The 25,703-nt window shown below is 43.6% G+C and overlaps 1 protein-coding gene across 6 annotated transcripts in view; it reads left to right on the top strand.

Moving 5' to 3' along the window:
• nbeaa (neurobeachin a) overlaps positions 1 to 25,703 on the top strand; it is a 988,762-nt gene that overhangs the window by 547,831 nt on the left and 415,228 nt on the right. For all 6 annotated transcript variants that reach the window (XM_068033481.1, XM_068033479.1, XM_068033480.1 and 3 more), the window contains one exon: positions 20,255 to 20,379. In XM_068033481.1, the coding sequence (XP_067889582.1) occupies positions 20,255 to 20,379 (125 nt within the window). The remainder of the gene's footprint in view (positions 1 to 20,254; positions 20,380 to 25,703) is intronic.

Below are 25,703 nucleotides of genomic sequence, written 5' to 3'. Positions count from 1 at the left end.
TAGAGATCTTTTGTGTGAGGTTCTTGGGGAGTTCTGTTCCTTCATCAGGCATTTAAGACACAAATGCAGCATGTTTAAGCTCTTGCTGATAGTAATCTGCACAATCTAAAGACCTATGATCTCACATTGTAAATTGTTTTCTTCTTTTCACCTGATTAATTTATACATGTGTATGTAGAAAGGTCTTATGGTCATCATTCTTGATGGTACTGGAGCAAACAGATACTGGGTGGGCTGGGAGTTTGTGGTGGTGAGGAAGTGGTCAGAAATTCGGTCATGTCAGTTTTGCTGGATTTCTGCCAAGTAAGTTTGAATAAAGAAGAAAATGAAAGGATGGACGTGAGTCAGGTCAGACTGGATCAGAAAGGACTGCCTTTCTGCAATCTCATGCATCTTTCGGCAAAGCCAGATTTAATTTGGAATGTCAGAGGAAAGCTGCCCTTACGGGCTTTGTTTCACTGGGGAGGCAGTAACAGACCTATGTCATCTCCTAGAATTCCTCTAGAAGCCACCACTACAGTGATGGCATTGACAGTGCTTGTTAAGGTCATAATCTTGAACTTTTATGTATCTGGCCCATTCAAACTGTCATGCCAGTATATTAGTCACTGATCTATCAAGCAGATAGATACCTGTTTTAATTTTCACTCAGGGCAAACAAGTTCCCCATGGGTAGTCAGCAGCAGATTGAGAGGCCGATGCAATTTTTTTTAGCATAGCAGGATTACCAAAGTCCAGGACTTCATTCATAGTACCCATGTGGTTTGACAGTTCATGCACGTAATACTATGGCCATCATGAACTGCATGGGGTTCTGTTAAATCAACATCTACTTTGCGGGTGCTCATCGAGTCATGATTATACAAGTCAATACTCACAGATGAGGGTGTGCTAAGTTTCCTAAGACCGATATTTGCACTTTTCTTTCTTCAAGTGAATTGCCTTTATGAATGAAGGCATCATGATGCTCTCTGGAAAACCTAAAAAATAACCTGACAAAAATGAACACTTTCACAAAAAGCACCTGATATTCTGAGAATTCTCTTGAATACAGCTGGCTCCATTTAAATGCTGACTTCCCAGACAGCATATAATGCCTTTATTCTGAGATACTTCACCTGTGATAGGATTATTTGATCAAAAAAAAGTGCAAGGTTGCTTCTGGGAGGCCTAGGCTACTCTATTCATCCTTAACAATAGACACCTCCAAAAATACCATGAACAGTAGCAGAGTGCAGATGCAAAGCTCACATGCACATTCACACTCTCACAAAGTCCTCATTTCCCACAGTCTCATCATGGATCAATTCATTGGTATCCTGACAATCAAAACCTAGTTTACAGCAATAATTCCTTCCCCTCATCTAAGTGACTGTAATGTACCTCTCATCACCAAGTTCTACATTGAGTTCCCTTCCTACAGTGCAGACACCTTTGCCTCATTCAAGATCTCACCCTCTTTCACCCTTCCCATCTTTCATTTAAAGTACTTATCATCCGCCTCCAAAGTCCCATGACAACTTCTTTGCCACCGTTCCTTTCCACAGTCAGTGAATTGTAATTACTCAACCCTCTGATTTTAACCTGCTTAAATTCCCTTCATCTTTCTCCTCTAACATCTCTGCCCTATTGTTTCTCTTTAACCTTAGGCTTCACATCAACTCCACCAAATACTGTCATGTCCACCTCCTTGACATTGTCATCTTTTGAATCCTTACTACCTCCAGGAGCTCAATCACTGATGTGTCTGTCTCTGACTACGTCCTTGTTTTCCTTTACCATCCACAATTGTCCACCTATCTCCATCTCCTTCAACCCTGGAACAAAACTGCACTGCAGATACCTGACCAGTTCATTTTCTAACTTGCCCTCTTCTGGCTATCCAGCCATCAGGACACTGTTAATACTGTTGACCTGCTAAACAGTTTCTCATTTCTGCTTTCAATGACCTTGTCCAATGCCCATCATTCCCCAAGTAGAGGACCCTTTGGACCCTTAAGTATCAAGGCTACAGACTTCTATCCACCAGCCGAGTACTGATCTTGTCGTCTGAACTAAATTTGTCTAGTCCATATTAAGAAGTCCTGCATTTCAAAATCACGAGGAGTCTGGACAGAGTAGATAGGGAGAAACTGTTCCCACTCGTGAACGTATCAAGAATGAGAGGGCACAGAATTAAGGTAATTGGCTAAAGGAGCAATGGCGACCTGAGAGATTGGTTAAGAAGGGAAGAGCCCAGAAATCCAGGGCAGTTTGGTAAAGTGGATCCAATATTGACTTCGTGGCAAGAGGTAGAGGGTGATGGTCAAGTGTTGTTTTTGCAATTGGAAGCCTGTGACCAGTGGTGTACTGCAGGGATCGGTGCTGGGACCGTTGCTGTTTGTCATGTACATTAATAATTTAGACGTGAATATAGGAGGTATGATCAGTAAGTTCGCAGATGACATGAAAATTGGTGGTGTAAATAGTGAGGAGGAAAGCCTTAGATTACAGGAGGATATAGATGGGCTAGTAAGATGGGCGGAGTAGTGGCAAATGGAATTTAATCCTGAGAAGTGTGTGGTGATGCATTTTGAGAGGACTAACAAGGCAAAGGAATATACAATGGATGGTAGGACCCTAGAAAGTACAGAGGGTCAGAGGGACCTTGGTGTGCTTGCCCATAGATCACTGAAGGGAGCAGCACAGGTAGATAAGGTGGTTCGGAAGGCAAATGGGATACGTGCCTTTATTAGCCGAGGCATAGAATATAAGAGCAGGGAGGTTATGATGGAGCTGTATGAAACACTAGTTAGGCCACAGCTGGAGTACTGTGTACAGGTCTGGTCGCCACACTGTAGGGAGGATGTGATTGCGCTGGAGAGGGTGCAGAGGAGATTCACCAGGATGTTGCCTGGGCTGGAGCATTTCAGCTATGAGGAGAGACAGGATAGGCTAGGGTTGTTTTCCTCAGAGCAGAGAAGGCTGAGAGGGGACCTGATTGAGGTATACAACATTATGAGGGGGGTAGATGGGAAGAAATGTTTTCCCTTAGCGGAGGTGTCAATAACCAGGGGCATAGATTTAAGATAATGGGCAGGAGGTTTAGAGGGGATTTGAGGAAAGAAATTTCACCTAGAGGGTGGTTGGAATCTGGAACACACTGCCTGATGGGGTGGTAGAGGCAGGTACCCTCACAACATTTAAGAAGTATTTAGATGAGCACTTGAAACGCCACAGCATACAAGGCTACGGGCCAAGTGCTGGAAAATGGGATTAGGTCCTTGATGCCCGGCACAGACACGAAGGGCCGAAGGGCCTGTTTCTGTGCTGTATAACTCTGACTCTATGAGGAAAACCTTTCTCACGCAGCGAATGGTTAGGCTCTGGAATGCACTGCTAGAGAGTGCGGTAGAGGCAGGTATAATCGATAGTTACTTAAATAGGGTAATGGGGAGAAGGCAGGGTAATGGCACTAAGTGAATTGCTCATTCGAGAGCTGGTGCAGACACAATGGGCTGAATAGCCTCCTATGCTGTAACAATTCTGTGTTTCCATCTCCACAGTGCAATCCTGGTATGATTCCTCATGCTCTCGGGCAAAAGCAATACATAATTCTACTATTGGTAATATTTTGAGTGGGGTACAATAACAGAAGCACCTGGAGGTGCATATTCACAAATCCTTGAAAGTGACAGTGAAGTTGATAAGGTAGTTAAGAAAGTGTATGGGGCACATGGCTTTATAGATAGGGGTATTGAATGCAAAATCAAGAAGTCAATCACTGGTTGGGCCTCAGTTGGAGTATTGTGTACAATTCTGAGCACCTCCCTTTAGGAAGGATATCAAAGCCTTGGAGAGAGTGCAAAGGAGATTTAGCACGATGGTATGAGGTATGGTTGCTAAATTTGCTGATGACACAAAGATAAGTAGGAAAGTAAGTTATGAAGAGGACATGAGGCTATAAAGGGATATCGATATGTTAGGTGAGTGGGCAAAGATCTGGCAAATAATGTGGGAAAATGTGAAATTATCTATTTTGGCTGGAACAAAGAACAGTACAGCAAAGGAACAGGCCATTCGGCCCTCCAAGCCTGTGCCGATCTTGATGCCTGCCTGAACTAACACCTTCTGCACTTCCGGGGCCCATATCCCTCTATTCCCTTCCTATTCATGTATTTGTCAAGATGTCTCTTAAACGTCGCCATCGTATCTGCTTCCACCACCTCCCCTGGCAGCAAGTTCCAGGCACTCACCACCCTCTGTGTAAAAAACTTGCCTCGCACATCCCCTCTAAACTTTGCCCCTCGCACCTTAAACCTATGTCCCCTAGTAACTGACTTTTCCACCCTGAGAAAAAGCTTCTGACTATCCACTCTGTCCATGCCGCTCATAACTTTGTAAACCTCTATCATGTCGCCCCTCCACCTCCGTCGTTCCAGTGAAAACAGTCCGAGTTTTTCCAACCTCTCCTCATAGCTAATGCCCTCCAGACCAGGCAACATCCTGGTACACCTCCTCTGTACCCTCTCCAAGGCCTCCACGTCGTTGTGGTAGTGTGGCGACCAGAATTGCACGCAATATTCTAAATGTGGCCTAACTAAGGTTCTGTACAGCTGCAACATGACTTGCCAATTTTTATACTCTATGCCCCGACCGATGAAGGCAAGCATGCCGTATGCCTTCTTGACTACCTTATCCACCTGCGTTGCCACTTTCAGTGACCTGTGGACCTGTACGCCCAGATCTCTCTGCCTGTCAATACTCCTAAGGGTTCTGCCATTTACTGTATACATCCCACCTGCATTAGACCTTCCAAAATGCATTACCTCACATTTGTCCGGATTAAACTCCATCTGCCATTTCTCCGCCCAAGTCTCCAACCGATCTATATCCTGTTGTATCCTCTGACAATCCTCATCATTATCCGCAACTCCACCAACCTTTGTGTCGTCAGCAAACTTACTAATCAGACCAGCTACATTTTCCTCCAAATCATTTATATATACTACAAACAGCAAAGGTCCCAGCACTGATCCCTGCGGAACACCACTAGTCACATTCCTCCATTCAGAAAAACACCCATCCACTGATACCCTCTGTCTTCTATGACCGAGCCAGTTCTGTATCCATCTTGCCAGCTCACCTCTGATCTCGTGTGACTTCACCTTTTGTACCAGTCTGCCATGTGGGACCTTGTCAAAGGCTTTACTAAAGTCCATACAGATAACATCCACTGCCCTTCCTTCATCAATCATCTCCGTCACTTCCTCAAAAAACTCATTTTAATCAAATTAGTAAGACACGACCTCCCCTTCACAAAACCATGCTGTCTCTCACTAATAAGTTCGTTGTTTCCAAATATGAGTAAATCCTGTCCCGAATAATCCTCTCTAATAGTTTCCCTACCACTGACGGTAAGGCTCACCGGTCTATAATTTCCTGGATTATCCTTGCCACCCTTCTTAAACAAAGGCACAACATTGGTTATTCTCCAGTCCTCTGGGACCTCACCTGTAGCCAATGAGGATGCAAAGATTTCTGTCAAGGCCCCAGCAATTTCTTCCCTTGCCTCCCTCAGTATTCTGGGGTAGATCCCATCAGGCCCTGGGGACATATCTACCTTAATGCTTTGCAAGACACCCAACACCTCCTCCTTTTTGATAATGAGATGACTGAGACTATCTGCACTCCCTTCCCTAGGCTCATCATCCACCAAGTCCTTCTCTTTGGTGAATACTGATGCAAAGTACTCATTTATCACCTCGCCCATTTCCTCTGGCTCCACACACAGATTCCCATCTCTGTCCTTGAGTGGGCCAACCCTTTCCCTGGTTACCCTCTTGCTCTTTATATATGTATAAAAAGCCTTGGGATTTTCCTTAATCCTGTTTGCCAATTACTTTTTATGACCCCTTTTAGCCCTCCTCACTCCTTGCTTAAGGAAGAATAAAAAAGAAGCATATTATCTAAATGTTGAGAGATTGCAGAGATCTGAGACGCAGAGGGATCTGGTTGTCCTAGTGCAAGAATCGCCAAAGGTTAGTACGCAGGTTCAGCAAGTAATTAGGAAAGCTAATAGAATGTTCTCGTTTATTGCAAGTGGAATTGAATACAAAAATAGGGAGGTTATGCTTCAGTTATACAGGGTATTGGTGAGACCACATCTGGCATACTGTGTACAATATTGGTCTCCTTATTTAAGGAAGGATGTAAATGCATTGGAAGCAGTTCAGAGAAGGTTTACTCGACTAATAACCTGGATTGGGCGGGTTGTCTTATGAAGAAAGGTTGGACAGGCGAGGCTTGTATCCACTGGAGTTTAGGAGAGGAAGAGGCGACTGATTGCAACATATAAGACCCAGAGGGGTCTTGACAGGGTGGATGTTGAAAGGATGTTACCTCTTGTGGGAGAATCTAGAACTAGGGGTCACTATTTAAAAATAAGGATTTAAGACAGAGATGAGGAGAATGTTTTTCTCTCAGAGGGTAGTGAGTCTTTGGAACTCTCTTCCTCAAAAGGCGGTGGAAGCATAGTCTTTGAATATTTTTAAGGCAAAGGTAGATACGTTCTTGATAAGCAAGGGGGTGAAAGGTTATCGGGGAAGACAGTAATGTGGAGTCAAGGTTACAATCAGATCAGCCAATGGGCCGAGTGGCCTACTCCTGCTCCTAATTCTTATGTTCGTATGTTCTTATGAGGGACTTCAGTTATTTGGAGAGATTAGAGAAGATGGAATTGTTCTCCTTAGAGTTGAAAAGGTTAAGGGAAGACCTAATAGAGATATTCAAAATTATGAGGGGTTTTGACAGAGCAAGTTGGGGGAAACTTTTTCTTCTATTAAGTGGGTTGGTATCCAAAATTCATTAATTTAAAATAATTGGCAAAAGAACTAGAGAGGAAGTGAGGAGAACTTTTTTCTCCCAGAGGGTTATTAAGATTTGGAATGCATAACCTGAAAGGGTGGTGGAATCAGATTCAATAGGAACTGTCAAAAGGCAATTGGAACTGTATTTGGAGAACTCATTTGCAGGATTATGGGGAAAAAGTTGGGGTGTGTGTCTAAATGGGACTGCTCTTTCAAAAGTGACGGCACAGGCATGACAGACCAACTGGCCCCTTTCTGTGCTGTAAGATTCTATGATTCTAGTTCCCTTTGCTGTGATCATCGATCTCCTTGATGCCTCTTCTTTTGTCCCTTCCAATCCTCTCTAATGTCAAGTGTGAGTTGCTCAAGATTTCTTCATGTTTAAGAATGAGACAACCAACACAGCTGCTATAGATGCCACCTCATTCTTCACAACACCCCGCCCACCCCCATGATGAATAGCTACCAATTCCTCATTTATCCTAACTCCAGCCTCTGACACTTTGCATCTTTTCCATTTTCCCAAGCCTCTCCCAGCTGACCTCTTATACAAATCCCACCTCCTGGTGGCGGATACCACCAATCTTGGTGCTTTATTCTTCCTTGCACCGTTCAATATGGTCAGTCACACTGTCACCAACTATTTCCTCTCCATGATCCCTCTTACTGCTCTTCTGTGATTCCACTCTGATCAAGCCCAACAAGCCAGTAGATCTCCATCAATGGCTTCTCCCAGAACTCCTGCTTCCTCTGGATTTTTCTAAGGGTAAATTCTTTTTATTTAGAGATATAGCACTGAAGCAGGCCCTTCAGCCAACCGAGTCTGTGCCGACCCATTTATACTAATCCCATTACCCTCTCACATCCCCACCTTCCCCCTACCTATACTAGGGGCAATTTATAATGGCCACTTTACCTATCAACCTGCAAGTCTTTGGCTGTGGGAGGAAACCGGAGCACCCAGCGAAAACCCACGCGGTCACAGGGAGAACTTGCAAACTCCGCACAGGCATTACCCAGAATCGAACCCGGGTCGCTGGAGCTGTGAGGCTGCGGTGCTAACCACTGCGCCACTGTGCCGCCCGCGGGTGTGGAACTTGCTCTGTGGGCATTAAGAGTCAACCAAATAGAGTAGAGCCAATGTCAATGATGTAAGTAACCAGCCAGTCTTTTTTTTTTGGTGGCTTGGTTGAGACCAAAATGTTAGACAGGACACAAGGAATTCTTCCTGACCTTCTTCAGAAGTATAATGGGATATTTTAACATCCATCAGAATATGCAGATTGGAATTTGTTTCAGCATCCCCTATGAAAGATGTTACATTCAGCAGCGTATCAACCTAAATTATGGCCAGAATTTTACCCGCCTCCGCCTGGCCTGGGGATCCAATTCGCATTTTGCATTCCCCAAGCCTTTAATTGGTCTGAGGCAGGACTTCCACCTCATTGAGGCAGGAAATCCCGCCTAATGGAGCTGCCGGCCAATCAAAGGGCCAGCAGCTCTCTGTCCCAGCAACACCACTGGGAGCGATGGCCACTGCTGGGACATCAGCCCCGCCATCGCAAAGAAGATATTGGGGATCCATGGAACCAACACACATTTTTGATACCTTGCCGGGGGTGATCGGTCGGGCCCTGACAAGGCAAGGGTGGTCGATTGGGGGGACAGGGGGCATGTTGGGGGTGATTGGAGTTGTGGGGGCTGCCCTCCATCAAGCAGAGGGTGCCTGATCATGAGGGTCCACCCCCACCCCCGCCCCCACCCCCCCCCCCCCAGGCCATCACAGAGCTGACTGCTTTCGTCAGGTGGCTTCTCTCGGGCCTGGGCTACACAGGTAAAATCCCCATGGCGGCAGGCAGAAGCCCTTTAGTGGCCGTTAAGTGACCACTTAAGGACCTTGATTGGCCTGGGGCGGGCGGGCCATTTTTTACCACCGCCGCCCAGCGTTAAGTGGTGGCGGGAGCGGGTAGGGAAGTGACCCCTGAACCTCCCGCTCCATTTTATGCCCCCGCCACCTTATTGCTCTTTTTGGGGGCGTAAAATACCGGCCTATGTGTTTGAAAGAGAGACACATTTTGTCCGTGAATAACAAAGAGATATTTGCTATAGCTATAAGAACATAGCAGCAGGTGTAGGCCATTCACCCCATCGTGCCTGCCCTGCCATTCAATACGATCATGGCTAATCGTCCACTTCAATGTCTTTTTCCCACACTTTCCCCATATACCATTATGTCATTGGTATTTAGAAATCTGTCAATCTCTGCTTTAAACATACTCAATGACTGAGCTTCCACAGTCCACTGGGGTAGAGAATTCCAAATATTCACAAACTTCTGAGTAAAGAAATTTCTCCTCATCTCGGTCCTAAGTTGCTTCACCCTTATTTCGAAATTGTGGTCCCTGGTTCTAGACTCGCCAACCAATGGAAACAGCTTATCAGCATCTACCTGTTTATCCCTTTCAGTATTTTGTAGCTTTCAATGAGATCACATCTCATTCTTCAAAACTCTGGAGAATACAGGCCCAGTTTTCCCAATGTCTCTTCAAAGGACAGTCCCGCCATCCCGGGAACAAGTCTGGTGAACCTGCATTGCACTCCCTCTATGGCAATAATGTCCTTCCTAAGGTAAGGGTGCCAAAACTGCACACATTACGCCAGGTGCAGTCTAACCAAGGTTCTATACAATTGAAGAAAAACTTTGCTACTCCTGTACTCAAATCCTCTTGCAGTAAAGGCTAACATACCATTAGCCGTCCTAATTGCTTGCTGCACCTGCATGTTAGCTTTCAATGACTTATTGATGAGGACACACAGGTCCCTTTGTACGTCCACACTTTCTAATCTCTTACCATTTAAGAAATACTCTGCACATCTATTCCTCCGACCAAAATGGATAACCTCACATTTTTCTGTATTATATTCCATCTGCCATGTTCTTGCCCACTTACTATAAGTCTGTCCAAATCCGCTTGAAACCACTTTGCATTTTCCTCACAACACATATTCCCACCTACTTTTGTGTCATCTGCGAACTTGGAAATATTGCATTTGGTCCCCACATCCAAAGCATTGATATATATTGTGATCAGCTAGGGCCCAAGTGCTGATCCTTGCAGTACCCCACTAGTCACAGCCTGCCAATGCGAGAATGACCCGTTTATTCCTACTCTCTGCTTTCTGCCTGTTAACCAATCCTTAATCCATGCCAGTATATTCCCTCCTATCCCATGTGCGTTAATTTTGCTAACCAACCTCCTGTGGGGGACTTTATCAAAAACCTTCTGCAAATCCAAGTATAATACGTACAACAGACTCCCCTTTATCAATTCTATTAGTAACATCCTCAAAAAAACTCCAACAGGTTCATCAAACATGATTTCCCATTCATAAATTCAGATCATTATTATCCAAATGGTCCATTTATCAAATCCTTTAGAATCGATTCTAACATTTTCCTTACTACTGATGTAAGGCTAACAGGTCTGTCGTTCCCCGTTTTCTCTGTCCCTCCCTTCTTAAATAGTAGGGTGACATTTCCTACCTTCCAATCTGCAGGAACCATTCCAGAATCTATAGAATTTTGGAAGATGATCACCAATGCATCCACTATCTCCATAGCTACCTCTTTCAACACTCGATGACGTAGAATATCAGGTCCTGGATACTTATCAACCTTCAGCCCCATTAATTTCTCCAATACAACCTTCTTACTAATAATAATTTCCTTCAATTCCTCATTCTCCGTAATCCCTTGGATCTCTAATTGTGGGAGATTTCTTGTAACTTCCTCAGTGAAGACAGATACAAAGTAATCATTTAGCTTCTCTGCTGTTTCTCTATTCCCCATTATAAATTCTCCTGACTCTGCCTGTAATGGACCCACATTTGTCTTAGCCAAACATTTCCTTTTTACATATCTAAAGAGCTTTTACAGTCCATTTTTATGTTTTTTGCTAGTTTACATTCATATTCTATTCCTTTCTTTGTCAATTTCTTCGTCCTCCTTTGCTGTATTCTAAAATCCTCCCAATCCTCAGGTTTACTACTATTTCTGCCATTTTTATAGGCCTTTTATCTATATAATGCGTTAAAAGTCATGTGTATAATGCACATTTCCTAAAAACATCACAATTACATCCTGTCATACTTTTAGCTGTCAGTCTTTATGACTCTCAATAAGCAGTGCCATGGGTTATTGTAAATGCTACTTATATGATATATTGTGCATAAAGCAGCAAGTCCTCCATCTCACCATGAGCGACACCACTGGAAATCTGGTTGAAGAAATATTTAATACATTTTTCTAAGAATGCAAACATTAACAGAATATACACCAGAACTTAAAAATTATGGTGACCATGAGGCTGATAAACAACAGAAAACTGTGACTTCATTTAGCATGAGAATGGGAGGTAATGGATTTGAGGACAGCAAACAAGACAAGGGAATACACAATACATGGCAGAATACTGAAAACTGTAGAGCAACACAGGGACCTTGGAGTGCATCACCACAGATCAATGAAGGTAGCAGGATAGGTGGATAAGGTGTCTAAGAAGACATATGGGATACTTTCCTTTATAAGAATATAAGAACCAGGAGTTTATGCTAGAACTGTATAAAACACTAGTTAGGCCATCCTAGAATACTGCATAGAAACATAGAAAAATAGGAGCAGGATTAGGCTGTTCGGCCCTTCGAGCCTGCTCCGCCATTCAATACGATCATGGCTGATCATCCAAACTCAGTAACCTGTTCCCGCTTTCTCCCCGTATTCCTTGATCCCATTAGCCCAAAAAAATATATATAACTCTTCTTGAATATATTTAATGATTTGGCCTCAACTGTTTTCTGTGGTAGAGAATTCCACAGGTTCACCACTCTCTGGGTGAAGAAATCTCTCCTCATCTCAGTCCTAAATGGCTTACCCCTTATCCATAGACTGTGACCCCTGGTCCTGGACTCCCCCGCCATTGGGAACATCCTTCCTGCATCTAGGGAGACTAAAACTACACACAGTACTCCAGATGTGGTCTCACCAAGGCCTTGTAGAATTGCAGCAAGACATCCTTGCTCCTGTACCCGAATCCTCTCGCTATGAAGGCCAACATACCATTTGCCTTCTTGACTGCCTGCTGCACCTGCATGCTTACTTTCAGCAACTGGTGCATAAGGACACCCAGGTCTCGCTGCACCTCCCTCTTTCCCAATCTATTGCCGTTCAGATAATCTGCCTTTCTGTTTTTGCCACCAAAGTGGATAACCTCACATTTATCCACATTATATTGCATCTGCCTTGTAATTGCCCACTCACTCAACCTGTCCAAATCACACTGGAGCTTCTCTTCAATCTCCTCACAGCTCACACTCCCACCCAGCTTTGTGTCATCTGCAAACTTAGATATATTACATTTAATTCCCTCATCTGTATCATTAATATATATTGTGAATAGCTGGGGTCCTAGCACTGATCCCTGCGTTACCCCACTAGTCACTGCCTGCCACTCGGAAAAAGACCCATTTATTCTTACTCTTTGTTTCCTGTCTGCCAACCAGTTCTCTATTCATGTCAGTACCTTATCCCCAATCCCACGAGCTTTAATTTTGCACACTAATCTCTTATGGTGGGACCTTATCGAAAGCCTTCTGACAGTCCAAATACACCACATCCACTGGTTCTCCCTTGTCTATTCTACTAGTTACATCCTCAAAAAATTCCAGTAGATTTGTTTTAGTTTCGTGATACAGCACTGAAACAGGCCCTTCGGCCCACTGAGTCTGTGCCGACCAACAGCCACCCATTTATACTAATCCTACATTAATGCCATATTCCCTACCACATCCCCACCATTCTCCTACATCTACCTTCTACCTACACTAGGGGCAATTTACAATGGCCAATTTACCTATCAATCTGCAGGTTTTTGGCTGTGGGAGGAAACCGGAGCACCCGGTGAAAACCCATGTGATCACAGGGGGAACTTGCAAACTCCACGCAGGCAGTACCCAGAACTGAACCCGGGTCGCTGGAGCTGTGAGGCTGCAGTGCTAACCACTGCGTCACTGTGCTGATTTGTCAAGCATGATTTCACTTTTCATAAATCCATGTTGACTTCTTCTGATCTTGTCATTGTTTTTCAAGTGCTCTGCTATTACATCTTTTATAATGGACTCCAGAATTTTCCCCACTACTGATGTCAGGCTAACTGGTCTGTAATTCCCTGTTTTCTCTCTACCTCCTTTTTTAAATAGTGGGGTTACATTAGCTACCCTCCAATCTGTTGGAACTGTTCCAGAGTTTAGAGAATTTTGAAAAATGACCAGCAATGCATCTACTATTTTATGGGCCACTTGCTTAAGTACTCTGGGGTGCAGATTATCAGGGCCTGGGGATTTATCGGCCTTCAATCCCATCAATTTCCCTCACACCATTTCCCTACTAATACTGATTTCATGCAGTTCCTCCTCCTCACTAGAGCCTATGTTCCCCAACATTTCTGGGAGGTAATTTGTGTCGTCTTTTGTGAAGACAGAACTAAAGTATGTATTTAATTGGTCTGCCATTTCTTTGTTCCCCATGAAAATTGCCCTGTTTCTGACTGTAAGGGACCCACATTTGTCTTCACTAATCTTTTTCTCTTCACATATCTATAGAAGCTTTTATAGTCAGTTTTTATGTTCTCTGCAAACTTACTCTCATACTCTATTTTCCCCTTCTTAATCAATCCCTTTTTCCTCCTTTGCTGAATTCTAACCTGCTGCCAATTCTCAGGTTTGCTGCTTGTTCTGGCCATTTTATATTTCTCCTCCTTAGATCTAACACTATCCCTAATTTCTTTTGTAAGCCATGGTTGAGCCACCCTTCTGTTTTATTTTTGCACCAGACAAGAATGAACAATTGTTATAATTCATCTATGTGCTCTTTAAATGCTAGCCATTGCCTATCCACTGTCAACCATTCAAGTAATGTTCCCCAATCTATCATAGTCAACTCGCGCCTCATACCTTCATAGTTTCCTTTCTTTAGATTCAGGACCCTAGTCTCAGAATCAACTCTCTCATGCTCCATCTTAATGAAGAATTCTATCATGTTCTGGTCGCTGTTCCCCCAAGGCACCCCACACAACAAGATTGTCAACTAACCCTTTGTCATTACACAAAACCCATTCTAGGATGGCCTGTTCTCTGGTTGGTTCCTCAACGTATTAGTCCAAAAAACCATCACGTACACACTCCAGGAATTCCTCCTACAGTATTATTGCTAATTTGGTTTGCCCAATCTATATGTATAGTAACGTCATCCATAATTACAGTTGCACCCTTATTGCATGCATCTCTAATTTCCTGTTTAATGCCATCCTCTACATCACCACTGCTGTTTGGGGACCTAGATACATTTTCTACCCCTTGGAGTTTCTTAGCTCCACCCATACAGATTCCACATCAGGATTCTCCTTCCTCACTATGTATTCATTTCCTCTTTTACCAACAATGCTACTCCACCTCCTTTCCCTTTTTGCCTGTCCTTCCTAAATATTGAATACCCTTGGATGTTCAGTTCCCATCCTTGGTCACCCTGCAGCCATGTCTCTGTTATCACAACGATATCATATCCATTTACATCTATTTGCACGGTTATTTCACCTACCTTATTGTGAATACTCCGCGCATTGAGACACAATGCCTTTAGGCTTGTCTTTTTAACATTCTTAGTCATCTTAGCATTATTTTGCACTATGGCCCTATTTATTTCCTGCCCTTGATTTCTATGCCTTCCATTTTTGTCGTTTTGTTTCCTGTATTTCGTTTCTATCCTCGTTTCCTTCTCCTCAGTCTCCCCACTCAGGTTCCCATCCCCCTGCCATTCTAGTTTAAATCCTCCTCAACAGCACTAGCAAACGCCCTTACGAGGACGTCGGTTCCGGTCCTGCCTGGGTGTAACCCGTCCCGCATGTACAGGTCCCACTTTCCCCAGAACTGGTCCCGATGTCCCAGGAATCTAAATCCCTCCCTCCTGCACCATTTCTCCAGCCACGCATTCATCTGGTTTATTCTCCTGTTCTTATACTCGCTAACACGTGGGACAGGAAGTAATCCTGAGATTACAATCTTTGAGGTCCTGCTTTTTAATTTAGCACCTAACTCCTTAAATTCATCTTGCAGGACCTCATCCCTTTTTCTGCCTTTGCCATTGGTACCGACATGTACCACGACCCCTTCAGAATGTCCTGCAGCCGCTCCGAGATATCTTTGACCCTAGCACCAGGGAAGCGACATACCATCCTGGAGTCATGTTTGCGACCACAGAAACGCCTGTCTGTCCCCCTTACAATTGAATCTCCTATCACTATGGCTCTCCCAGTCTTTTCCACCCCTGCTGTGTAGCAGAGCCATCCGTGGTGCCACGAGCTTGGTTGTTGCTGCTTTCCCCTGGGAGGCCATCCCCCTCAACGGTATCCCAAGTGGTATATCTGTTTGAGAGGGGGATGGCCACAGGGGACTCCTGCACTACCTGCCTGCGCCTACTACTCCGCCCGGTGGCCACCCATCCCTTTTCTGCCTGTGCAGCCATTACCTACGGTGTGACCACCTCGCTAAACGTGCTATCCCCGATATCCTCAGCGTCACGGATGCTCCATAGTGAATCCACCCGCAGCTTCATCTCCGTAACACGGGTAGCCAGTAGCTGTAGCTGGATACACTTCCTGCACACATGGTCGTCCCTGGTTTCCCACATAGCGCAGGAGGAGCATATCACAGGTGCAAGCTCTCCTGCCATGACTTACCTTTAGATTAATTAGTTACTCCCTTTAAAAAATACTAATTAAACTAGGGGCCTTTTTCTACTCCAAACACTACCCACTACAATCTAAAGTCCTTAATTAATTACACTAATTAAAAAATCACACTTTAGTAGTACTAACCTTATCGCTTATAAGGTAGGTTTAAAAAAAGGTTTCCCCTGATTTTTTTAAAATATATTTCCAGGCACTAACAGCAGTTTCTCACCAACCAATCACCTTGCAGCTTTCCTGTGATGTCACTGTTGACTTTTTTTTCAAACTCTGGAGCGCCTGGACTGCTCTCACACAGGTCTGCTCTGCTCCCGGAAGGTAAGTGACTGGGCTGTATTTATTGGCTCCTCTCGGCGGTCTCCCCACAGGTCCGCTCCGCTCCCGGAAGGTAAGTGACTGGGCCTCGATCCTCAGACTGTATTTATCAGCTCCTCTCTCAGCGTTCTCCCCTCAGGTCCGCTCCTCTCCGCTCCACTCCAGGAACTTACAATACTGACTTCTGGAGATTCCTTGGATTTTTTTGCCCATTTTCTTCTCAATGCAAGTTCTGGAACAATGTGATTCCAAATGGATAGTATTGGAATTGCAACATTTATGTAGAAGTAAAAGTCCAGCAACTTTCAACATGTCACAGAGCTTGTGTCCCAAGTGAAAGTAGTGCTTGCCACAGCGTAGATTCCTTTAGTGGCTGTTGCCATTTCAGAGTGAGTCAATGTAACACAAGCCTTTAAACTTGTATTTTGAAATAACCTAGATTCTTGAGAGTGGGAGAGCGAGATAGAGAGAGGGGAGACAGAGAGAGAGATGGGGGATGTCCAAGCTTTTCACGTGAGGGGACACATTACAATTTTTTTCTTACATAGGAGGCCGCTGTGACAATTTCAGAAAGATAAAGGCATTAAAAACATATCTTACTATTAATCAAAACAACAAATGTGCATTTTTGTGAGGAAGCTTTAAATGAGAAGACTAAATTATTGACTTATTTTCTCATCACTATGTTGGACACAAATAGTGAAATAGCTAGGATTCTTTTTCCCTTGCGCAAGTAGTCAATGTCAGTCCACATACTTGCAGCGATGCAGTGTATTCTGGATAGATGTTCATCTGTCAGGAGTGATCTTGATTGCTCTCTCTCCCTTTTCTCTCTCTCTCTCCCTCTCTCTGTCCCTCTGTCTGTCTCTCTCCCTCCGTCTGTCTCCTTCTCCCCCTCTTTATTCCCCCTCTCTATGTTCCCGTGCTCTCTGTATTGTTCCACCCCCCCTGTGTCGTTCCCACTCTCTCTGTCCTCCTTTCTTTGTACCCCCCTCTTAGTCCCCTTCTCTCTCTGTCACGCCCCTCTCCCTGTCCTCCACTCTCTCAGTGCCCGACCCCCTGTCCCCCTTCTCTCTCGGTCCCCCTTCTCTTTCAGACCACCCTCTCTCTCGGTCCCCCCCTCTCTGGGTTTCCTCCTTCTCCCACCCCCTCTCTCCCCTTTTGGTCTCCCCTCTCTCTCACCCCTCTCTCCCTCACCCTTCTCCCACCCTCTCCCCCCACCCCTCTCTCTCTTTCCCCCATCTCTCTCTCCCTCTCTCTCTCTCTGTTCCCCCCCTCTCTCTCTGTTCCCCCTCTCTCTGTTCCCCCTCTCTCTCTTCCCCCTCTCTCTCTTCCCCCTCTCTCTCTCCCCCCTCTCTCTCTCTTCCCCCTCTCTCTCTTCCCCCTCTCTCTCTGTTCCCCCCCTCTCTCTGTTCCCCCCCTCTCTCTCTGTTCCCCCCCTCTCTCTCTGTTCCCCCCCTCTCTCTCTGTTCCCCCCCTCTCTCTCTGTTCCCCCCCTCTCTCTCTGTTCCCCCCCTCTCTCTCTCTGTTCCCCCCCTCTCTCTCTGTTCCCCCCCTCTCTCTCTGTTCCCCCCCTCTCTCTCTGTTCCCCCCCTCTCTCTCTGTTCCCCCCCTCTCTCTCTGTTCCCCCTCTCTCTCTCTTCCCCCTCTCTCTCTCTTCCCCCTCTCTCTCTCTTCCCCCACTCTCTCTCTTCCCCCACTCTCTCTCTTCCCCCTCTCTCTCTCTTCCCCCTCTCTCTCTCTTCCCCCTCTCTCTCTCTTCCCCCTCCCTCTCTCTTCCCCCTCCCTCTCTCTTCCCCCTCCCTCTCTCTTCCCCCTCTCTCTCTCTTCCCCCTCTCTCTCTCTTCCCCCTCTCTCTCTCTTCCCCCTCTCTCTCTCTTCCCCCTCTCTCTCTCTTCCCCCTCTCTCTCTCTTCCCCCTCTCTCTCTCTCCCCCCGCTCTCTCTCTCCCCTCTTCCCCATCGTTGTCCTCTCCTCCCCCTCTCACTGCCTCTCTCTCACCCCACCCACCCTCTCTCTCTCACCCCCTCTCTCTCTCTCACCCCTCTCTCTCTCTCTCACCCCCTCTTTCTCTCTCTCTCTCTCTCACCCCTCTCTCTCTCTCTCTCTCTCATCCCCCTCTCTCTCTCTCTCATCCCCCTCTCTCTCTCTCATATCCCCTCTCTCTCTCTCTCATCCCCCTCTCTCTCTCTCATCCCCCTCTCTCTCTCTCTCTCTCATCCCCCTCTCTCTCTCTCTCTCTCATCCCCCTCTCTCTCTCTCATCCCCCTCTCTCTCTCTCAACCCCTCTCTCTCTCTCAACCCCTCTCTCTCTCTCTCTCTCTCTCTCTTTCCCCCGCCCCCCCCCCCCCCCTCCTCACCGTTGCTGAAAGTGGAACAGCGGTTTCCGAACTTTGGACAGATTCAGGGTTTTCTGGCGAGCTTTTGAAGAAAAATTGGAACCTGCGAGAAAAACCCGGTGTCCAAATTATGGAAGCGCCGTTCCCATCTCAGCACCTGTCAGCTGTGAAACCGACAGTGCGAGTTTTCTTTTTACAACCATTCTGGTCAGAAAGAAGTAGCCAATAGGAAATTTTCATCCCTGAAATTACTAGTAACAGATCTCAAAATCTTTTACCACGGACACTGCTGTCCGCATATGAACTGTTGCGACCACTGCAGCTCACGTGCCTTCAGTGATTAATTGGGTGGGCAGGCAACCTGGTCATCCAGCAGGAGAATGATAACTTTGATTTGGTGGAAACTCTCTATTTGTTTTATCAGAATGCCATGATTGCAATTTCACCTATGTTCCTCTACATCCCTTTTTCAAGTTTTTTTCTTGTAATATCTGAGTTAGACTGTTGAATGAACCTGAACTGGTACTAAGTGTGAAAGTAGCTTTGTGCTATGTTTCCCTTACAAAGTCTGTCCCTCTGTCTGTAACTTGTATTTAGATCATTCAGGATGTAGCCCCACACATTGGCACCCATTTCCTGTAATGGAATGTTTTCAGTAAAGAAACTATGTAGTGAAAAACCAGTTTGTACTTCAGAAACAAAAGTGCCTCAGTTATGAAAGAGTTAACTGAAAACTATAAATTTTGCAAGACCTTCACTGATGTTGTAATAATAATTTATCCATACAATTACCACATGCTGGAACTTTTGAGCTCTAATTCAGCTTTATTAATAATGAATAAAATTGCAATTTTCTCAGGTTGCTTTTTGCCTGTGGGAATTATTTCAATGAATATTTCAACACATTATTTTAATCGTGGTTCTGCAACCTCAAGTAAAGCAATATTTTATAGTTCCAAGTTCAGTCTGCGGAGGGACTATAGTCATTAAACTGCATGCTGTTTGGTTTGAGGTCCCATTGTATGATTTACAAGCCTTGTTAAAAAACACTGTAAAAGGAGGCAAGCTGTGCCATTTATAAATGTAATTTGATGCTGTATTTGTTAATGGTCTTGCTCTGATTTATGTCGATGGCAGTTTGTGCTGCCTTGTGACTCGGTAGTTCAGTTTGTTAATACTCCTTTATTGTCACAGAAATAAATTCAAAAACGCCATTTTTATCCAAATTTTATATGAATGAGGATCGAATATATATCAAAAGGTAAAAGTGGGAAAACAGTACATCCATTGAGTATAACAGGGATTAACCCTCCAAAACCCATTGATGCCTTTTTTTGCTTTTAAAATTACTTTTACATTTGCAACTGGAATTTTCTATTTTCTGCAGTGTACTTAGTGTAAATGGGGAAAAAATGCTCCATATATTATATACTATTCCACTGTTTTATAGTGTTCTGTCTTATATTCTTAGAATATATAATAGATAAATGGGGAAAATGCTCCATATATTCTATACTATTCCACTGTTTTATAGTTTTCTGTGTTATATTTTTAGAATGTATTATAGATAAATAGGTTGTTTATCAAACAACAACCAAAGCTTTTAGCTACCTGAGTACAGGTAATACTTGCTGACTCTTTCACAATATTAACACTAGTTTAGTTTAGTTTAGTTTAGAAATACAGCACTGAAACAGGCCCTTCGGCCCACCGACTCTGTGCTGACCATCAACCACCCATTTATTCTAATCCTACACTAATCCCATATTCCTACCACATCTCCACCTGTCCCTATATTTCCCTACCACCTACCTATACTAGGGGCAATTTATAATGTCCAATTTACCTACCAACCTGCAAGTCTTTTGGCTGTGGGAGGAAACCGGAGCCCCCGGAGAAAACACAGGGAGAACTTGCAAAATTATGAACATGTATGTACATTTTGTCTTTTACAGTCAGCAGCATGATTTTTGGCGCCTGGACTACTGGGAAGATGACTTACGTCGCCGACGCAGGTTCATACGCAATGCCTTTGGATCGATACATCCTGAAGTCCTACTGAAATCTGCAGAAGACTATGGTTAGTTTGCAATCTTGTTATTCCTGCAGAGGGATTTTGGAGGGGAAAAGAAAATTTGCAATGACAGACGTATGCACTTCATAAAATAGGAGAATTGAATTTGTTTAAACATTTATAATGCATAATCTTTTCCAGGGGTTAATTGCTGAAGCCAAGCCGCCTTTTTATAGCATATTTTAGCACACTTGTAAAACCATTTAACTACCAATACATTTTACTGTATCTTAACTAAGAATACAATGATAAGCCACTGCATGGAATCTAGAATTTTACATTGACTGTGAGTTGTGTATTCACACAATTAACAGGGATAGAAATTTGAATATCACCCATGATGTGCCAGCCTGAGGACAGAGCCACATTCAGCTTTTGGTCTCATTTAAATGCCGCCAGCAAGGCCGGGCGCCCTGCTCCAGCTTGCCTGTTGGGGAAGATGGGAAATGAGCTGGATTCTATGCTAGGCTGACTGACTGAGATGGGTGAGGCAAGTAGGTCTGAAATATGCCAGCGGTGAGCCAGCGATTTTTTAGGTCCCAGGAGGAGGACTATTATTTCTCCTCAGCCCATAGATCAAAATTCCAAATTTCCTGGGACGACCTTTGTGTGTCCCTCACTTGTCCCTTTAAGGACCACTGGCTAGGTCGCTCAACACCAAGTCCACACACTCCACCCACTTAAGCATGAATTTTGCAAATAGGGTTCTACAATTGGTGTAGGACCCCAATTTACATATTTATGAAACCTAACACCTGTTTTAGACGAACACCCTGGTCGACTAAAAGTCACCTGAATCAATAATGGCATATGGTGCATTTTTGGTGAAAATTGGTGCCACAGATCATTATATGAAATTCTGAGGTCTAATGTGGATCTTACACTGGAAAAGATGGGCAGCAGTGAGTTGAATTTCTCCCCCAACATTTTTATTTATTAGTACATACACAGTTTTGTAGGCTATATCGCTGTTCCATATTGTAGTGGAATTTTATCTTGCCTGGACTGGGAAAAGCTAATTGACTTCACCCTAAATATGCTGTCGGAGGTAGTTAGAACTGTGGTGCAATCTCAAACTAAAATTTGTAATTTTGGAATGTGGAGTTACTCAAGATTGGATTAATGTTTTTCTATTATAACTTAAATTGGGATAGTTAAAAATACATATTTATAAAGCCTTCAAAATGACAAAGAAAAGATCTCGAGTTATTATATTAACGTCCTCATGGCAATTATACTGAGCTAACTAATTTTTTAGGTTGTCATGCGAGATGGATTTGGCTCAGCCGGCTGGTGCACATTCTGCCGCCGGTGTTGGAGTATAATTAATAATGAGTTGTAAGCAGCCTTCATCTTGTACAAAACCTGTAATCTCTTATTAGGAATACACTTTAGCTCTTGTTTGTGAAGCCCTCAGTAATTGGCAATTTGTGAAGACTAAGTATCCCAGAACCCAATTTATACCATTCACATGGCACATAAACCAATGAATGTTAATACAATGTTTTATAATAATGTTTTAACTGGTGCTGCAACTCAACAAGCCCTGCTGCTGATTATTTCAGCCACAATATAGAATTTTGGCTAAATCTATCCCCTGTTGCCCACTCTCAGGCTGTTTTTAATCTTTGGACTACCAGATTGCTATTGTTGCTTTCCGAATTAAAATCACCAATGCACCACCTTTTCTCAAAGCATCTTTCTCTCGAATGACCTTACCAACAATTGTGGAATTTAAAAATATACTTGTTTTTAGATTCGGAAGTACTCATTTTTTGGTTGTTTAACCCTAATCATTTATTTTCATGAAATGTAGGCCCGGATTTTGAAAGTGGGGTGGGAATGAAGCATGCAAGTGCCAAAGCAGGCAGTGCACCTGCAGAGTCTGAGGACACGGCGCCCCTGCCAATCTTAATGACACTATCTTATTTAAGTAAAATTTCCCACAGCCATGCCCAATACCCGGCCAGATTCATTACATGTCCGGCGAGTAGGAGCGGGAATTCAGGGGCAGGTGCTACAGCTGGGGATGCATGGGTACCTAGCAGTCTGTGGGAAGAGTGTTCTGGAGGCAGTTGAGAGAGGCTGGGGCTGGAGGTGGCACCGTTACTTCTGCTGACCCACTGAGAATTCTAACGCAAGTAATTTTTTAAAACTTGCCTTGGCCATTTGTGGCCAGCTGGCACCTTCTGCTGTGGTTCTACTGCTGGGCTGCAGACAGTGTGAGACTCCCACTGTATTATGTTGTGGCACCAATGACATCAGTGGGTGAAGCTTTTGAATATTAAGTAGATGCTCACCTGCGTTTAGCAAGAGCCTCGTTGATGGCATTATTCGTTAGTCCAAATCTTAAAAGAAAGTATATGTGGCTGGGTTCACGGTGGATTGGAGCCAGGACATAGAATATTCACATTTTATCCCCTCCCATGCACAATTCTTGTTGAGCAAGAGGAGTTAAAATATATGATTCTTTTTTAAGAAAAATTGAGTTTTAAATTGAACCATTCTAGATCAAATAATTTGTCAAACACGAATGCTTTTTTAGAAAGGGAAATGACTATTGAAACGATAGCAGTCTGGATTTGCAAATTCAGATGTAAATATCTTTTTCTTCTTTTAAACTAAATGTCTTTAATCTCCATTTTCCCCCTTTGTATTCTACTGGGATGCATATCCAAGATTCTGATTAAAAAGACACTTGGTTTACTGCACAAGTCTTCAGTCTTTGACAGTGCTGCTCTGTGGCCATCTGGTAAGGGTGTATTAGAAGTTCAACCCAAGGTGGAACCCTTGCTGATTTTCCCTTCCCCCTGTCTACTGAATGCTGTGCCTGATGATCTGGACAAGATCAGCAATTCACCATCTGTGGGAAAGCTTGAATATAAATATCAAACAAGGCTGCGATTCAAACACTCATCTCTCAATTCATGGCGCAGGACCACTAATATATTATGTTACTTTGTCCTATATAAATCCACAAAGAGATTAGAGGTTTCCTTCCTCTTCATTCAATTATCTAACTAGTTATAGAGCATATGGTTGATCTCCAGATATCCAGGTAATACACGTGCTCCAGAAGTAACTTCTACTAAGAAATGTGACCTCAATGTAGTATCATAATTGAGTGACACATCTTAAACCTGAAAGAGTTGGTAGTGTTAAGTGCTTCAAATAATAAAAAGGGGAAAAAAAACTTTCTGATAACCGTTAGATGCATTTTTGGATGGAATAGAGGATGGTCCACGTTGTGTAACTCATCCAAATAGGAGAGATTGGTCCAGCATCAATCAGTGAGTTAATGCTGAAAGACCTGAGGCCATATTGGTATGCTTAAATAATTCAAAATCTAATTTAGTAATTAAAAAAATCTACAGAAAATGTTGATGCACTTTTCTAAACATCTAATGGGAATATGCATGCTAAACAGAACTGCTGTACACAAAAGGACTATGGGGAAGAAAGTGAGCTCTGTCGCTCCCAGTTTTTAGGCATTAGGTGGCCTCTTAACGGTGGAAAATGGTGTTCAAGATGCACATGCACACTTCCGACAAGAAATGTGCTCAACCCGATCTTGGTAAAAGGGTTTCCGCACGCACACCTTATTGCCAGCAACAAGCAGAGCAGGCTATGCTCCAGCCTATGCCCTGCCCTGAAGCAGCTGAACACGACATTAAATGGCATGAAGGAACCCCTCCCCCCACTAGCATTATTTAAAAGGATCATAATGACTTGCAAGTTAGTTACTGGATTATTTCTGTTAGCATAATTTCATGTGTTTTTGGAGCTTTCCTATATTTGCCAAATAGTTGATTGTGCTATATAGGAAGTGTTATGGCAGTTGCTGTAGTACATTTTTGTTCATTTAATAGCTTGTGCAGAAATAAGTTGCTTCCAGATATGGGTGGCCTAGAAGGCCTTCCTCTTGGAATTCAATATAACTGGGAGAATGAAGACGGGCCATGAAGAGCAGGACAAACTGCTAGAAGAGAGGAGGGGGAGAAGGGCTCTTAGCAGAAGACAATATCTGCAGAGGGTCTTTTAGAAGCAACTCACTTTGTTATGACCGAGGTTAGAGGAGTGCACTGTCTCCCTCCAGTCCCACTACTCCACATATATTTTTAAATATTTTAGCCAGTTATGGATATGGCCAATTATATACTTTTATCTATCCATTTCAGAATACAAATCCACCAATCAGGTTTCTTTAATAAACAACAAAATTATTAACATTATAAAACAAGACTTGTTCAATAAAGGTGCAAAGCTGATTAACCCACAGGTTGAAATATAAAAGTATAAATAAATTCCCTTCTAAATAACCCAACACACAGGTTTAAAGAAAAAATAAAGAAGCTTTCTCTGCAGAGATCAGCTTTACAAAAAGCAAAAATACTTTGGTCAAATAATTGTTATTTCGTGAAGAAAAAAGGGATAAGATATGAAATGTTCCAGATGACCTTCGGTCTGGCATCCTGGCATCTTTTCAGAAGCAGTTTGTTCAGGAAATGTTGAGAGGAAATCTTGCTGGCTTTTCGGGAGAATTATTGCATCAGTGGGTTCAGCTATCACACTGGATTTTCAGAAGCTATTTTCAACACAGGTGACAAAGGATGAGTTGGCTCGCTTCTGCCCTAGCAGGATACACACCAACTGAACTCCAAACAATATTGAAAAATGAAACCAAAACTCCTGAGTCATAAACCCAGACATGTGACTTCTAAGTCCAAAAAGTTTGATAGTCCTTAAAGCTCTGGCTGTTTACTTAGCTTAAGACCTGTGACTTCCAGTAAGTGTTTTTAAACAAAGTCCCAAGAGTCCTTCCAGTGACCCTTTTTTAAAGACTAATGTCCAGCATCTCCTCAGGTATTTTCCTGAAGTCCTGAAAAATATTAATAATGGAAGCACCTTCATGACACCTCCATCCATGGAGGAATGAAACACCATTTTTCGATGTGTTTCATTATAAAGTATGGGCAAAAAAAGAAAAAAATTCATTTACACACTCATTCTCATTCACTCTTTACCTGTAACTAATGCAGTTCTGCCCTGTCCCTCTTTGTACTCGGATAACTCAAAACAAAGTTAAATTCTAGGCAAAACTTCTGCAATTACATTGTTTTTTTCCCACAATGTGGATAATCTTTAAGTGATAGGGCTGCAATAGTAAACTCCATTGAAATAGTCTGGCATTCTGGTTTTTGAATTTTTCCACAAAGGGTTATAATCATTATACACCAATGTCTCCCTGTAACCGTGGCAGACATATCCTTCAAAATGTTTAAAAGCTAGTAGTAAGCCCAGGGTTTCTTTTTCCATTGTACAGTATCTCT

The sequence above is a fragment of the Heterodontus francisci genome, chromosome 6 (assembly GCF_036365525.1).
Source record: "Heterodontus francisci isolate sHetFra1 chromosome 6, sHetFra1.hap1, whole genome shotgun sequence".
Classification (NCBI taxonomy): Eukaryota; Metazoa; Chordata; class Chondrichthyes; order Heterodontiformes; family Heterodontidae; genus Heterodontus; species Heterodontus francisci.
Note: the sequence above shows the minus strand (reverse complement) of the source record. Positions and strands in the feature narration are given on the sequence as shown.